The sequence below is a fragment of the Populus euphratica genome, unplaced genomic scaffold, assembly GCF_000495115.2.
Source record: "Populus euphratica unplaced genomic scaffold, PopEup_1.0 scaffold591.1, whole genome shotgun sequence".
In the NCBI taxonomy this organism is placed as follows: domain Eukaryota; kingdom Viridiplantae; phylum Streptophyta; class Magnoliopsida; order Malpighiales; family Salicaceae; genus Populus; species Populus euphratica.
In genome coordinates this window covers 91,715-106,332 of record NW_011500374.1, presented here as the reverse complement: position 1 = coordinate 106,332, position 14,618 = coordinate 91,715, and the positions used below count along the sequence as shown (strand labels likewise).

The window sequence follows — 14,618 nt, the reverse complement described above, 5'->3', positions numbered from 1 at the left end:
CAATTTCAGTTCTTAAATTCATCAATCAATCCTTTCATTTATATGATAGGCCTGCATTTAAAATGAATATTTACCATAAATTAAAGGTATCTTATATTATTAGATATATTATTATCAAACATGCTTTAGTTAAGGAGTTGTTGATACTTCAAATGCAAAATGATGATATAAAACCTTGATAAAAATACACTTTTAAGTATCAATCAATACAATAATAAAACAATATAATTAATAAAAAGTAAATAGAATATATAAGAATAATAAAGATTTAGGGATAAAGATGAAGCACTTTTATTTCATATGAATTTGTAGTTATATATGTGTATCAATTATTCTTCAACAATACTCTTATTTATAAGCATATGTATATAAATACTTGTATGCTCAATGGTCATAAGAAGATGTAGATTCAAATAAACTTAGAGAGATTCAAATGAACAAAATAAAGAAGAGGGAAGGCATCTAGACATCTACATACAATATATGATTTTATAACACTCTCTCTTGGATGTCTATTGTACAACCTTACATATTGAAAAATATCTTATTAAAAAGCTTACTAGAAAACCTAATGGGACAAAACCTAGGCTAAGGAAAATAGAGTACAGTGTGTATTAACTCCCTCTTATAAATATATCATCTCAAGTCTTTAAGCCGTCTCATTTCAATGTTGCATCGCAATCCTTCAAATGTTGTAGTTGGTAAGGCTTTAGTGAACAATTTTGCTAAATTACCTTCCAAGCGAATTTGTTGTGTGTCAATGTCACCTCACTTTTCAAGGTCATGTGTGAATAAAAATTTTGGTGAGATGAATTTTGTCCTATCTCATTTGATGTATCCTCCTTTTAATTGAGCTATGTATATAGTATTGTTTTTATACCATATGGTTAGAGTTCTTTTACTAGAGGATAAACCACATATTCCAGTAATATATTAAGTCATTGATGTCAGCCATACATATTCATGACTGACTTCATTGATTGCAAGTATTTTTGCATGATTAGATGAAGTCGCAACTAATATATGCTTTGTAGTTCTCCATGATATAGTAATATTACAACAGATAAAGAGATAAATTGTTTGAGATTGACCTTTATATAGATCAGATAAAAACCCTACATCAACATACCCAACTAATTCATAATTAGCATTATTTGAATAAAATAAGCTCATATCCATATTTTCTTGCATATAAAAAAAATATATTTAATTCTATTACATTGTCTCCGGGTAGGAGAAGAACTATAACTTGTTAGCAAGTTCATCAACAATGCTATATCAGGTTGTGTATTATTAGCTAGGTACATGAGTGCATCAATTGTACTAAGGTATGGTATTTTAGGATCAAATAACTCTTTGTTATTCTCACGAGATCTAAAAGAGTTTCTTTTCATATCAAGTGACCGAACAGCCATTGGTGTACTTATTTGATATGCTTTATCTATATAAAATCTTTTAAGGACTTTCTTTGTGTAAGTTGACTAATAAATGCTAATTCTATCTCCTAAATGCTCGATTTATAGGCTGAGAAATTTTTTTGTTTTTCCCAAATGTTTCATCTCAAACACTTTCTTTAAATAATCTATTATTTTTGGTATCTCTCCATGAGTTCCAATAATATTTAAATCATCAACATACATAATAATAATAATAATAAAATTAAATTTTGACTTCTTTATAAAAATATATGGGCATATAGGATCATTATTAAACCCTTCTCTCAATAAATATTCACTAAAATGACTATACCACATGTGTTCTGATTGCTTTTACTCATATAAGGACCTTTGTAACTTGATTGGGTAAACTTTTTTGAAAATTTAAATTATATGTTTCAGGCATTTTAAATTCTTTTGGGATTTTCATATTAATATCATTATCAATTAACCTATATAAATAGGTTGTGACTATATCCATCAGAAACATATCTAGCCTTTCATGAGTTGTCAGGCTAATGAGACATCAAAATATAATTGCATATACTACAAGAGACTATGTGTTATCATAATTAATGCCAAATCTTTGTGAAAACCCTTGTTCCACAAGTTGTTCTTCATATCTTACAATTTTATTTTTCTCATTTTGTTTTCACATAAATACTCATTTGTATCCAACTGGCTTTACACCTTTAAGTGTCTGGACTATAGGTATAAAAACTTCATATTTTGCAAGTGAATTTAATTATGTCTAGATTACTTCTTTCCATTTTGGGCAATCATTTTTGCATTAATATTATTTAATATATTTAGCCTCAAGCCCTTTATTTTCATTAATGATATCAAGTGATATATTATATGAAAAAATATTGTGATAATTATTTCATTTCAGTTTAATCATTTCTTTGTAAAGACATCACTTATCGAGATCTTCTTATTTTTACTTTTTTCAGGTGCTTGAACCTTTTATAGGGTTTTATGATTGGTTATGTCTATCTCCTCATTTTCTTTCTTGATAATGTCAAATTGATTATTTTCTCCTTTTCTTTTTTGAGGATTTTTTTGTCTTTTGAACCAATTGGTCCACCATGCTTTTGGCATGCCATAGACTTATTTGCTATAATTTTTATGGATTTTCCTGCTAGGACTTCAATTCAAGCTGAAGCATTTATAATTGGTATATAAGATTTAATTACTCCTTTTGAGTAAGTGAATGTATTTGGTAGCTGATTTGTAATGTCTTGCAAATGAAGTATCTTTTGAATTTCTTGTTCACATTATTTTCTATAAAGATCAAAATTCAATAATGATAATGCATTTCATGTAATATCTTTATCTAGCTATTTAATTTCTCCCCTTAATGTTGAAAACATAGTCTAATCAAAATGACAATCAACAAATTATGTTGTAAATGAATCACCTGTTAAGGGCTTAAGATATTTAATTATTGATGGGGACTCAAACCTAATATATATTCCTAGCCTCCTTTGAGGACCCATCTTTGTATATTATGAAGGATAAATTGAAACATATACCACACAACCAAAAATTCTTATATGAGAAATATTTGGCTCATAAACAAAAAACCAATTGTAATGGAAAGGATTTATGATATGTTATTGGTCTAATACGTATAAGTGTTGTTGTATATAACGTAGTGTGCCCCCAAGTAGAGATAAGAAGTTTTGTTGTCATGAGTAATGGTCTTGTAATTAACTGGAGGTGTTTAATAAGTGATTTAGCAAGATCATTTTGAGTATAAACATAGGCAACAAGATGTTTAATGTTTTATCCCAAGTGACATGCAATAATCATTAAATGTTTGAGATGTGAATTCATTAGCATCGTCAAGATGAATAGTCTTGATTATATAATCTAGAAATTAAGCTCGTAATCTAATAATTTAAGCAAGTAATCTCATAAATGTCAAGTTGCAAGTTAATAGTAAATACACATGTGACCATCTTGTACATGCATCTATTAAAATCATAAAACATCTAAATGATCCATATGGAGGGTGAATGGGCCCATAAATATCACCGAATATATTCCAGAGATCTTAGGGATTCAGTCCCAACTTTAGTTGTGATGGTCTAATGAGTAATTTGCCTTGAGAACAAGCAATACACAAGAATTCCTTGAATTGAATAATCTTCTGGTTCTTCAATGGATGACCATGTGAATTCTTGATAGTTCTTCGTATCATTATTGATCTAGGATGGCCCAACCGGTCATGCCAAATAATAAAATTATTTGGTTCATTTAACTTCTAGTTCATTATTGCATTGATTTCGATTGTACTAATACTTGTGTAGTATAAACTTAATACTTGTGCAGTATAAACTTAAAGATAAAACAAGTAATTTTTCCAATATTTATTTGCCAGTAGAGACATTTGATATGATGTAAAGATATTTTATACCATTGTCATTAATAGTATCAATATGATACCCGTTAAGTCATGTATCTTTGAAACTTAGTAGATTTCTCTTTGATTTAGTATAAAACAAAACATTATCAATAATAAATCTTATTCTATTATGAAGCATTATATTAGCTTTTTTTGGAGCCTTCAATCAAGTCTGTTGAACCTAATATTGTATTCACTTTTGCTTTCATCATTATCATCTTTGAAAAATATCTCTTATGCTTGAGAATGGTATGTGTCATTGCACTATCTACTAAGCATATATCTTCACCACTGATATTAAACTCATTTACAATGTGACGTGAATCCATATTTTCTTGCTGTGGATGATAAAAATTTATTTCTATATTCTTTTCCTTTTTTTCAATGAGAAATGATATAATTCAACAGGATATTTAGTCATACAAAAGGTACGAAACCAATGTTCTTTCATTCCACATTGATAATAGGCATTTTCTATTTTCTTGGTATCTCCACTATGTATATTTTCCCCCCTCTTTCTTTTTTCTTATCATTTTGTGAGGGTTTGTAAGAATTTGATGAATTACTACCATTTACGAAACCAATGTTCTTTCATTTCACATTGATAATAGACATTTTCTATCTTCTTGGTATCTCCACTATGTATATTTTCCCCCCTCTTTCTTGTTTCTTATCATTTTATGAGGGTTTGTAAGAATTTGATGAATTACTACCATTATAGTTATGGTAATTAAACCATCTTCTTATATGGCCACATCCTCGACCTCTATTACGATCACAACCATAATTATTATTACATCTCATAGCATTCACTTCAAGGAATGAAGTTGAACCAATTGGTTGTGATTCATGATTTTTCATTAAAATATCATTATTTTCTTCAACCATAAGGAGACATGAAATTAATTCAAAACATTTCTTAAAACCTTATTCTTTCTATTGTTGTTGCAAGAGCATATTCAAGGCATGAAAAGTAAAGAATTTTTTTTTTTCTAATATATCATCATCAATGATATTGTCTCTATATAGTTTCAAGTTAGAACTAATATTAAACATTGCAGAATTATATTTACTTACTAATTTAAAATTCTGCAATTGTAAATGTATCCAATCATAACAAGTTTTTTGAACAATAATTGTTTTTTGATGGTTATATCTTTCTTTTAAATTTTGCCAAAGAGTAAAGAGATCTTTAATTATGAGATAGTCCATCTCAACTCCTCATAGAGATAACAACATAAAAATATCATGGCTTTTGTCTTTTTCTGACTAGATGCTTCATTATCATCTTTAATGGAGTTTCGAAGACCCATGACATGTAGGTGAATTTTGGTATCAAGGATCCATGACAAATAATTCTTGCTCGTAATATCAAGTGCCATGAACTCAAGTTTGGCAAGATTTGTCATTGTTACTTCATAAAAAATATCAATACGGTTAGAAATTTGGTTTATATATATATATATATATATTTTAAAACACATAAAATATTTATAAAAATATAAATATAAAACAAAAATTAGTATATTACATTGTTACACTTAAAAATAATCTTAAGATTTTATCACAGGTTTTCATCCTATATATTTGATCTCAAAACAAAATATAGAACATACAACAACAATAAAAAAAACATACCTTTTACTTCTTATCAACAAACCTAATATGATTATTTGCTTCAAGAAAAAAGTGAGGAGAAATTCATGCTTCTACTTCTTACTAAATATGATTGTCTAATTTATGATAAAAGTAAAGAGCAATTCGTGCTCAACTATTGTTAAAACTATGTTTCAAGAAGTATATAATAATAATAAAAATATAATTAATAAAGACTAAATAAAATATACAAGAACAATAAAGATTAGAGGGGGATAAAGGGAAACACTTTTATTTTATATGAATTTTTAATTATATATGTGTGTCAACTATTCTCTCAATAATGCTTCTATATATATATATATAATATGTACTTGTAAGTTCAAAAATTACAAAATGATATAGATTCAAATGAAGTTGATAACAATAAATGAATATAATAAAGAAAGGTTGTAGAAGACATTTAGAAATCCACATACTTGTATGTATGATTTTATAACAATACTAATTAATTATGTAACAATTTAATAATAGATATTACAAAGATACAATTAAGTATGTTATAATACTAGCCATAGTAAAAGTATTCATGATAAATTATATCCATTATTTTCTGTGAAACTATAGCAAAAGAGTTGCTGATAAAATTAGAAATCATTTTTTAATTCCTTAAACCTAATAATTAAACTCATTATTATGCCAGAACATTTAAGCTTAATTTTGTTCACCAAAGAGCTAGTGAGGTATCAAAATGGGCATGAGCTGCAATATAAAAAGGTCAGAACCTCTCAAAGCCCACATGAGAACAATAAATTTCAGCCCAATCACTACGTTTGATCGCTTTTCCTTCTCTTAAACCCTAAGTCGTGGGGCCCACAAACTAAGAGGGAGAGAAAAATAAGAAGACAGAGAAGCATGAAATATCAAGCACAGAAGTGAAGCTGTACTTTGGTTGTCTTGGTGGGTATAAATAGCCACTGCTAACTCTGCGCTGCGAATTCGCCTTTGCTAGTACAAGAAAAGCCGAATTCACCCTAAAATCCTCTTTAGGGATTCTCTCGACAAAAGCTAAGGTTTTTTGTTTTCTTTGAAAAACAAAAGAGAATGGTGGCTGACAAAGGAAAGAAACTAAAGGTCACTGAAGAAGAAGAGACTGATCACATTGATGGAGAGCTTGTTATTTCCATTGAGAAGTTGCAAGAGCTCCAGGATGAGCTCGAGAAGGTTTTTTCCCCCCCTTCTTTCTCTCTTCCTCTCTTTGTATGCTTTTACTTAAGTCATATATATCTTTTTTTTTTTTTGGGTGGGGTGATTCTCATCAACTTCTTATTCTTCTTTCTTCTTCTATTATTATTATTGGTATTGTATTATTGTTGTTTATAATTTATATAATTAACCTCCTTGTGGTTCGATTCTGATTTTGACGAGTTATTTATTATTTCGACATTCCTGTACTTGAAAGAATATATCAGTTTTTTGATCGTGTCATCCAACTTAGGTGAATGACATCTCATGTGAATGACAATTTATCAACCAACAAGAAGAATGGCCTAGAAATGCAAATTCAACATCTTAATTAGGTATAATACGATGATTCAAAAGTCGATTTCTATTTTGGCGTGCTGTTCTAGGGCATGCATTGCATTAGCATCTCTGCCAGATAAATGCCACACGGATCAAAGGGAAGATATAAGTTTACCTTCATGGTACATAATTTAATTGTTAGTCTAAAGCTATTACCAACGCAACTCATGCCGGCATTTATGCATAATCAACCATGTTTAACAGTTCGACGTAGAGAGAGCAGCTGGCTGTTGCTGAGTAATGCAATGTGCATTCCCCCCTGCCAAAACAATTTCCCTTGCACCTTCGATTCTCACCACCTGAGTTAAGATCATTCAGATTCGCTATGTTAAACATGGGAAACGGGAAACAAAACATATTATAAGCAACCAATGAACACAAAACTGTCTTCTGTGAGTTTCTGTACAACGTTAGCTGTATCAAGTATAGCTTGCTAGTTTAAGATTATTCTTTATACATGCTTGGTCTTAGGACTGCAGCTTATAAGCATCATTAGGTTGGGGGGGGGGGGGGGGGGGGGGTGTGGGGGGGCGCGGGCGGTGTGGGTGGGTGGTTGAAGCTGTCGGATTTTGTTGGGTTTATCGTAACAATACCAAGAAAAAAAATACATGCTTGGATAACTTATCTTTTGCTTAGGTTAACAATTTAAAGACAACTTAGGTGAATGGCCAAGTTGATGTTCTGAAAATCCAAGTTTTTTACACGTCTGTTTCGGAGAATTGACCTTGTGAGTCATGAATTACTAGCTCCAATCCTGTTACTTCTTGGGTGAGATTTTATGTACCTTGGAAATGGAGACTCTGTTGCTATTAAATTGAACTCCATTTAATTGGTAGGCCAAAAAAAGAAAAAAGAAAGAAAGAAAACATAAAAGGTTTATACATGTTGTATATGCCTTTCATTGTTGCCGTTGTTGAATGTATTGCAGTTTCTTTGTAATTCTGATGCGAGACTGGAGTAGACCATCAGGGTATGCTTTGAGATTTTTTAATAGGAAATGTAATTTATGAATCCTGGCATTTGCTTTGACATTGAACAGATTAATGAACAAGCAAGTGATGAAGTGCTGGAAATTGAGCAGAAGTACAATGAGGTTCGCAGACCTGTCTACACTAAAAGGAATGATATCATCAAATGTATTCCTGACTTCTGGTTAACTGCTGTGAGTGACCTATTTACACACTTAAAATTTCTCTTTTGAGTTACCTATTGGCTATCCGTTTCTAACCTTTATCTGACATGTGCGTGATGCAGTTCCTGAGTCACCCTGCCCTTTGTGATCTTTTGACTGAGGATGACCAAAAGGTTTGTCACCTAAATTCTAAATTTCATTTTATTACTTTTTATGTAACTCAACACTAACTGGTTGTTTGGAGCTGCAATTTTGTTTTATTACCTTCACTTTCTTATGTTCAAGATATCAATATCAATGAGTGTTTAATCCAGCGGCATGCTCTCATGCAAAATTGGGATGGTAGGACCAGGATTTAATTTCATTTCCTGCCATTGCAGCCCAAAAAAAAAATATCTGGAATCTTTATTGGTTATTAATGTTGAATTGAAATGGAAAGTTATTAATTCAATAATGTTGACAATGAATGCTTGCACCCAAAGGACTCATTTGTCTTCTGTTGTTGATACAGATCTTCAAGTATCTGGATTCTCTACATGTGGAGGATTCCAAAGATGTGAAATCAGGGTATTCTATAACATTTGTAAGTATTTTTTGCCACCCTTTCTTTTTGGGTCACTTGATTAATGTTGCTCTTGTTTCTGGAATGGATTCTATTGTTTTCATGAGCAGTTATTTATTTTTTATTCATTTCTTCTTTTCAGATGCTATATTATCTCTTATTTTGCTCTCATGACCTTAGTGTTGATGAATTACTGCTGATCATTTTCTTGTCTTTCCTTTTTCTCTCTTGTCACTCTTAACTTTCAGAACTTCAAAGAGAATCCTCATTTTGAAGATACAAAGCTGATAAAAACCTTTACATTCTCTGATGAGGGTACAACTAAGATAACTGGTACAGACATAAAGTGGAAGGAGGGCATGGTAATGCTTATCTATAATCTCTGTGGCATCCTTTACTCTTTCCTCTCTTGCTTGTGTTTTTGTAGAAAGTTGATTGTAAATTCTATCATGTGAAGGGCACTGCAAATGGAAGCAATCATGAGAAAAAAGGAAACAAACGACCTTTGGCTGAGTTGAGGTTATTCTCTAACCATTCTTTACTTTATTAAGCCATTTGTTGTTATAAAAAAAGAGAGGTACAGCTAATTTCATATTTTATGCTTTTTAACCAAAAAGGTTTGCTGAGGCGTGGGCATAAAAGCAACATGTGGTTTATGGCAACGAGCTGCAAAATCTTCTATGATTTCACAATATTAATTGAGATATCTAATTAATTATACATTAGTATTTAAGGGAATAAATACTTAATGTGCCAAAACAGTAACCTACCTTTGTTGTGCTCAAATTTGAAGGAGGTTGATCAGAACTCAGATGCCAACTTCTAAGCTAAAATATTTATCATGCTTCAGTTGGAGGATGCTGTTTTTTTGGTGGAGGGAGACAATTCGACTTTTATTTCAGAAACTTGTTGATGTGAAACATAAATTGGTTAACCTGAAAATCTATAAATTTGTTAGGTAGTCTATCCTTCACAATTTCATTTAGCTTGCCAGACCACTTTACTATGCCCTCCACCTGTATTGGTCATGTACAGGATGGGGATTGACTGTACAATTTTGTGGTAAGCAGCATGTATGCTGTTGTTTGTAGGTGCCTAATTGGAAACTGAATCAACCTTTATCAATTAAACAGTTTCTGTGAGCTTTAGATCAGTATTTTGGTCTCCATATGGGACTCTGGCTCAGGGGATTTTTGAGTGTTTTAGTCAATATTTCAACGAATTGGAAAACCCTAGTGTTTAAAGGGATTTTCGAGGAGTTTTTTAGTCAATGTTTCAACAAATTGGAAAGCCCTAGTGCTATCTCACTGTAGGATTATGCCTTAGCCTCCCTGTTTCAATTGCTCACTCTCTCTATTAATGTCACATAAAAACAAAGACTGTATCACCTAGGACAAAATGGAAAAAATATTCCTCATGTAATCTGATACTGGGATCTGATCTGCTATCTTGTGATTTGTTGCTCTTTGGTATCTACAGTTTGAGATTCTTGAACCTTCCAATACAAAATATGAAAGCAATTTAATTTGAGAGCTACTCTAGAACTCTATAATTATTCTCATGCCTCAACTTAAATTGCAGATACAGAAAACATTGAGAGAGCAATTATCTTTATAAATTTACTGTTTTTATTTCGTTGTATATGTTCTCATTGATGCATTCACCAATTATTTGATGGTGCAGCTTCTTCAGTTGGTTTGCTGAAACTGAACAGAAGGAGATCACTGAGCTTCATGATGAGGTATTAGATGCCCTTTGCTTTATTAATTTTGGATGTTGATAGTGTAAATTGATGATTTGATAGTTTGTGTTCCGTTATGCTTCACTTTATTTTAGTGTATAAATATGTTCAATTTTTCACCTACATTAGCTTAATCTGGGACAATTGGATTAAATTTAAACTGCTTCCATCTAGTTCTTACTGTCTTACTAATTTTTATTTTCCTCCAAAATTGCAGGTTGCGGAGATAATTAAGGAGGACTTGTGGCCTAATCCTCTGAAGTACTTTAACAATGTATTGCTTTCTTAATAATTTTTTTATCATAGATTTTCATTTTTATTCTGTTCTCATTTTCTGCCTTTTCTTTTATAGAAATAGGTTAATTTTTCAAGTCACTCTCTTTTATTGTTTCAGGAAGCTGATGAAGAGGATTCTGATGCAGATGAAGATGAAGAGGTAATGAAGCTAGGATTTCAATATATACATCCTTGCATACACATGACAGCACTTCCACATGTACACGATGCATGCATGTATACATGCGTGCACGCGCGCGTGTCTGCATGCATGCGTGTATTATAGTTGGGCACTGTTTGATGCTTGCATTTAGTCACTTCATGGTCTTTGTTGTTGTTTACATGAAAACTGAGTTTTAGGTACATTTTTTAGTTCTTCCAATCTCAGAAAGAGAGAGAGAGAGTAGGTTTTTTCATAATAGGGTGAAACAAATACTTGAAAGTAGAGGACCGAGACTGGGGCAAGTGGGGGAGGAGCAGAGACTGGGGCAAGTGGGGGAGGAGCTGACCCGTAGGAGTTCTATATGTAGCCAAGTTCCATAGAAATAGCATATGCATTTATGCAGATTCTAGTTCCTAGAAATTTAGTGCTTTATTAAACACTGCTAACATCAAATGATCTAACATGGAATGTTTTATTTGCTATGGGCAATGGGGAACACGTTTGTGTGCTGCTGCAACTTTGAGTTCTGTTAATCTGTTCTGAAGGAGATCAGAACTAATTATTAGAAGTGATTGCAGTCTAGAATATTAACAGAAACGCAAGTGTTCTTTTTGAGGCTTAAGCATAGCAGATGAATCCAAGTTTGGTCAAATAGCTTATAATCATAATCACTGTACTTCAATTCCTTATAAATTGATGGATATTTAAATTATGATTGAATAGTAGTGGTATCTGTGCCAGCGTTCCCCCCTACCAATCATTGAACTGTGCATGTGTATTTGCTTGCTTCTCAACGTCATATTCCCTAACATTGGCACTTTGATAGTCCTAGTCTCCCAATTGCATTTCCACTCGTATCGTTTTAGCTTTGAAAGATTCGGAAATTGCAATAATAAGTTGCTGCTGCTACTTTTATGGTTTGACAATGCTGTGCATGTCATCTTGACATGAATGATGTCTGTCTATAGGAAAATGGCGATGAACAAGATGACGACGACGATGACGATGCTGAAGACGACAATGAAGACGACGATGCTGAAGATAATTGAAATTTCTCTTGCTTTTGTGGTTTTCTTGTCAATGAGGGAGAAAGTACCGAACTAGATGAAGTGGAATAGCTAATGATGTGGAGCTACCTGCGGTTTTGAATATTTTTAGCTTTTCAGAGTTTCTTTAATCGGATTCTTAAAGATTTTTCATCTAGCTACAGAACATTTTTTAGATCATGCTTTGTCTTCTATATATACAAGTAGCTGGTATTTTTATAACTGTTGCAAATTATTTATGGTAGATACTTTGGTTTTTTCTTTTTTCTTTTATTGTTGGATAAAATAGGAATGTATTAATAGAAAGAACAAAAAAAATCGGAAATAAATTGAAGTACCCGTAAAGAATAGGAGGGAAAAAAAAGAAATACAAATCGGCAGATGAGGGATTCTCCATCGAGTAAGAAAGAGAACAGAAAACGAAATAGGGAATGTTTTACGTGAAAATGTCATGATAAAGGGGCACTTGTGGTTACCAGCTGGAAAGAAAGAATCTAAACCCACAGGTTTCAAGAAATTAGAATTCTGGCTTATTCCCCTTGTTGATGCAGTGGCACTGTAGTAGTAAAGTAAACCCATGGGGGTTGGCATACCACCTCCTCTCCATAGAGAAACTTCTGGAAATAGCATTATTATTCACTAATACAATCCCTTTAATGTCCCTGAGAAGGATTGAACAACACCTCTGACATTTTCTTACGTGCATGTTAGTCGAAGATGACACGAGATGGTACTCTACTCAACGTGAGAAAACTGATTCTACCTCCTGTTGATCAGTCTTGTTAAGATGCCTGCAACGAACATTAAAAATAAAAAAAAATACCAGAGAAGACCAAGAGAAGGTTCATCCTCCTGAGAACTTGGGTTGGCGTCTAATAAGTAGCAAAAAGTTTGGAAGCACTTGCCTCACCTTGGTTTTCATGGCTTGGACGTGGGACCTCTTGTCCCACTCGACAGGTCGCAAGTTTTAAGGTCAGGTTCGAGAAAACAAATAAAAACATCATATGCAAGTGTTGGAGCAGCTATACCTAGCAGCATATATAGAAGGATTCGTGGATTGCAAACCAGCATTAGTTTTCTCACCATCTGTGAGTACCCGCATCCCTTTCTTTGTTTTTTGTTTTGCTGACAAGAAATGCCTCTGCTGCCTGAGTGCTGCAAAATCAAATCGTTGAGTTGTGAAGCAAACCCATTTTAAGATATGGAAAAGCATTAAAAACACAGCGCGAGCACTTCAATTGGTCTCATATAAAACATTGTGCAAGTAGCAATCCCAGACCGACCTTCCAATTTTGTTGGACAAGCTACATTAACTTATCTTATCGTATCATCTTGATTCATCACAGATGATCCAGCGCCTATTGAAGTGCTCTCAATTTTACTAGTAAAATTGAGAGTTATCCTCTTATGATGCTGAGGACATGGGAATGGGAATTTCTCTTTTGTTTTCCTGAGTCTGGGGAAATCGTAATGATTTGGAAAGAGACATTATCATGAGCTTCTTCTGTCATTGGTTCTTGAAGCTGTCCCTCGACATCAGGCTCCATGTCACTGGTTATGCTCTTGAACAATTCTATTTCCCATGCAGCACCAGTAGGAATCTCAAGGAGTACCTTATATGGCGGACAGTTTCCCTACTTCCTCACAAACTTATCTGGAAATTCTCTGAAAAAAGCTTTATAAATTAGCAAGTCTAACCCAATAATTTGGGTGCAAAACCATGCAGTTCCTGAGAAATGACTACCCTAATCCAAAATGGAAAATAGAAAATAAACTCTCTCCATTTTCTTTGTTTTTGAATTGTTGTGTCAAATTCCTCCATTACAATTTATAAAACAACAAGGAGAAAGAAAAGAAACACCTACAAGCTTCCCATCAGCAACAGCATCATGGAGAATTATCTTGAAGCCTATCTGCCATAAACTAAAGCATCCATTGTTTCTGTTGCATGGAGAATCCATTCTTGAGAACCTTAAATGTTAGCTTTAAATTCTTTCAAAGAGGGCCTATTCTAATCTTAGAAAAAGGAAGGTAAAAAAAACAACGCCAAAAGCATCAAGAACTTGGCTTGCACACAGAACCACAACGAGCAAGAAAACAGACAAACAAAAGGTAACCTTGTGTTGAATTATTTTCTTTTTACTTCCTTTCTCGAAAAAATTAGATTTTCTTGGACATGTTGAGGAATGAGTATTTGTGTGACAAGAGTATTTAATTGATTAATCTCAGGACTAAGTCTAAGAGCAGAATAATCATGCGGCATGAAGGTACTTAATTAATTACATTAGTGTAACTAAACAGCCACAATTAATTGATTAATCTCACAAGAAGTTTTTTTTTTTTCCTAATACACAACAGAAGAGATGATTTCAGCGCAAAGGGATTTAGGCACCATTTGAATCATGTTATGAAAACTTATTAAAACAAAAGTTTAATAATTTACTCTCTTATGAATGATGATTGTTTTCAAAAATAGGTAGGATATGAACGATTTCTATATAAATCCATGTTTGCTACATTTCCTGGATCAGTTTGGCACATCTTTTTGGATAACCCAAACCCCATTCCAATGTTCTGTCATTTCGATCCAACAAGATTAAATTGCACTCAATTGTAATATGATTACCTATTATTAAAGATGAAGATATTAAAGGAATAAAAAAAGTTGAATT

The 14,618-nt window shown here is 32.4% G+C and overlaps 1 protein-coding gene across 1 annotated transcript; it reads left to right on the top strand.

Annotated features, from left to right (window-relative positions):
* The first annotated feature begins 6,321 nt into the window (after positions 1–6,321).
* Positions 6,322–12,168, top strand: LOC105114168 (NAP1-related protein 2-like). The gene is made up of 10 exons (XM_011010635.1): positions 6,322–6,666; positions 8,066–8,188; positions 8,281–8,331; positions 8,670–8,741; positions 8,969–9,082; positions 9,178–9,239; positions 10,404–10,461; positions 10,679–10,735; positions 10,856–10,897; positions 11,869–12,168. Exons 1-10 carry the CDS (start codon positions 6,547–6,549, stop codon positions 11,947–11,949), a joined length of 780 nt encoding a protein of 259 aa, XP_011008937.1. The 5' UTR covers positions 6,322–6,546; the 3' UTR covers positions 11,950–12,168.
* The last annotated feature ends 2,450 nt before the right edge of the window (positions 12,169–14,618 follow it).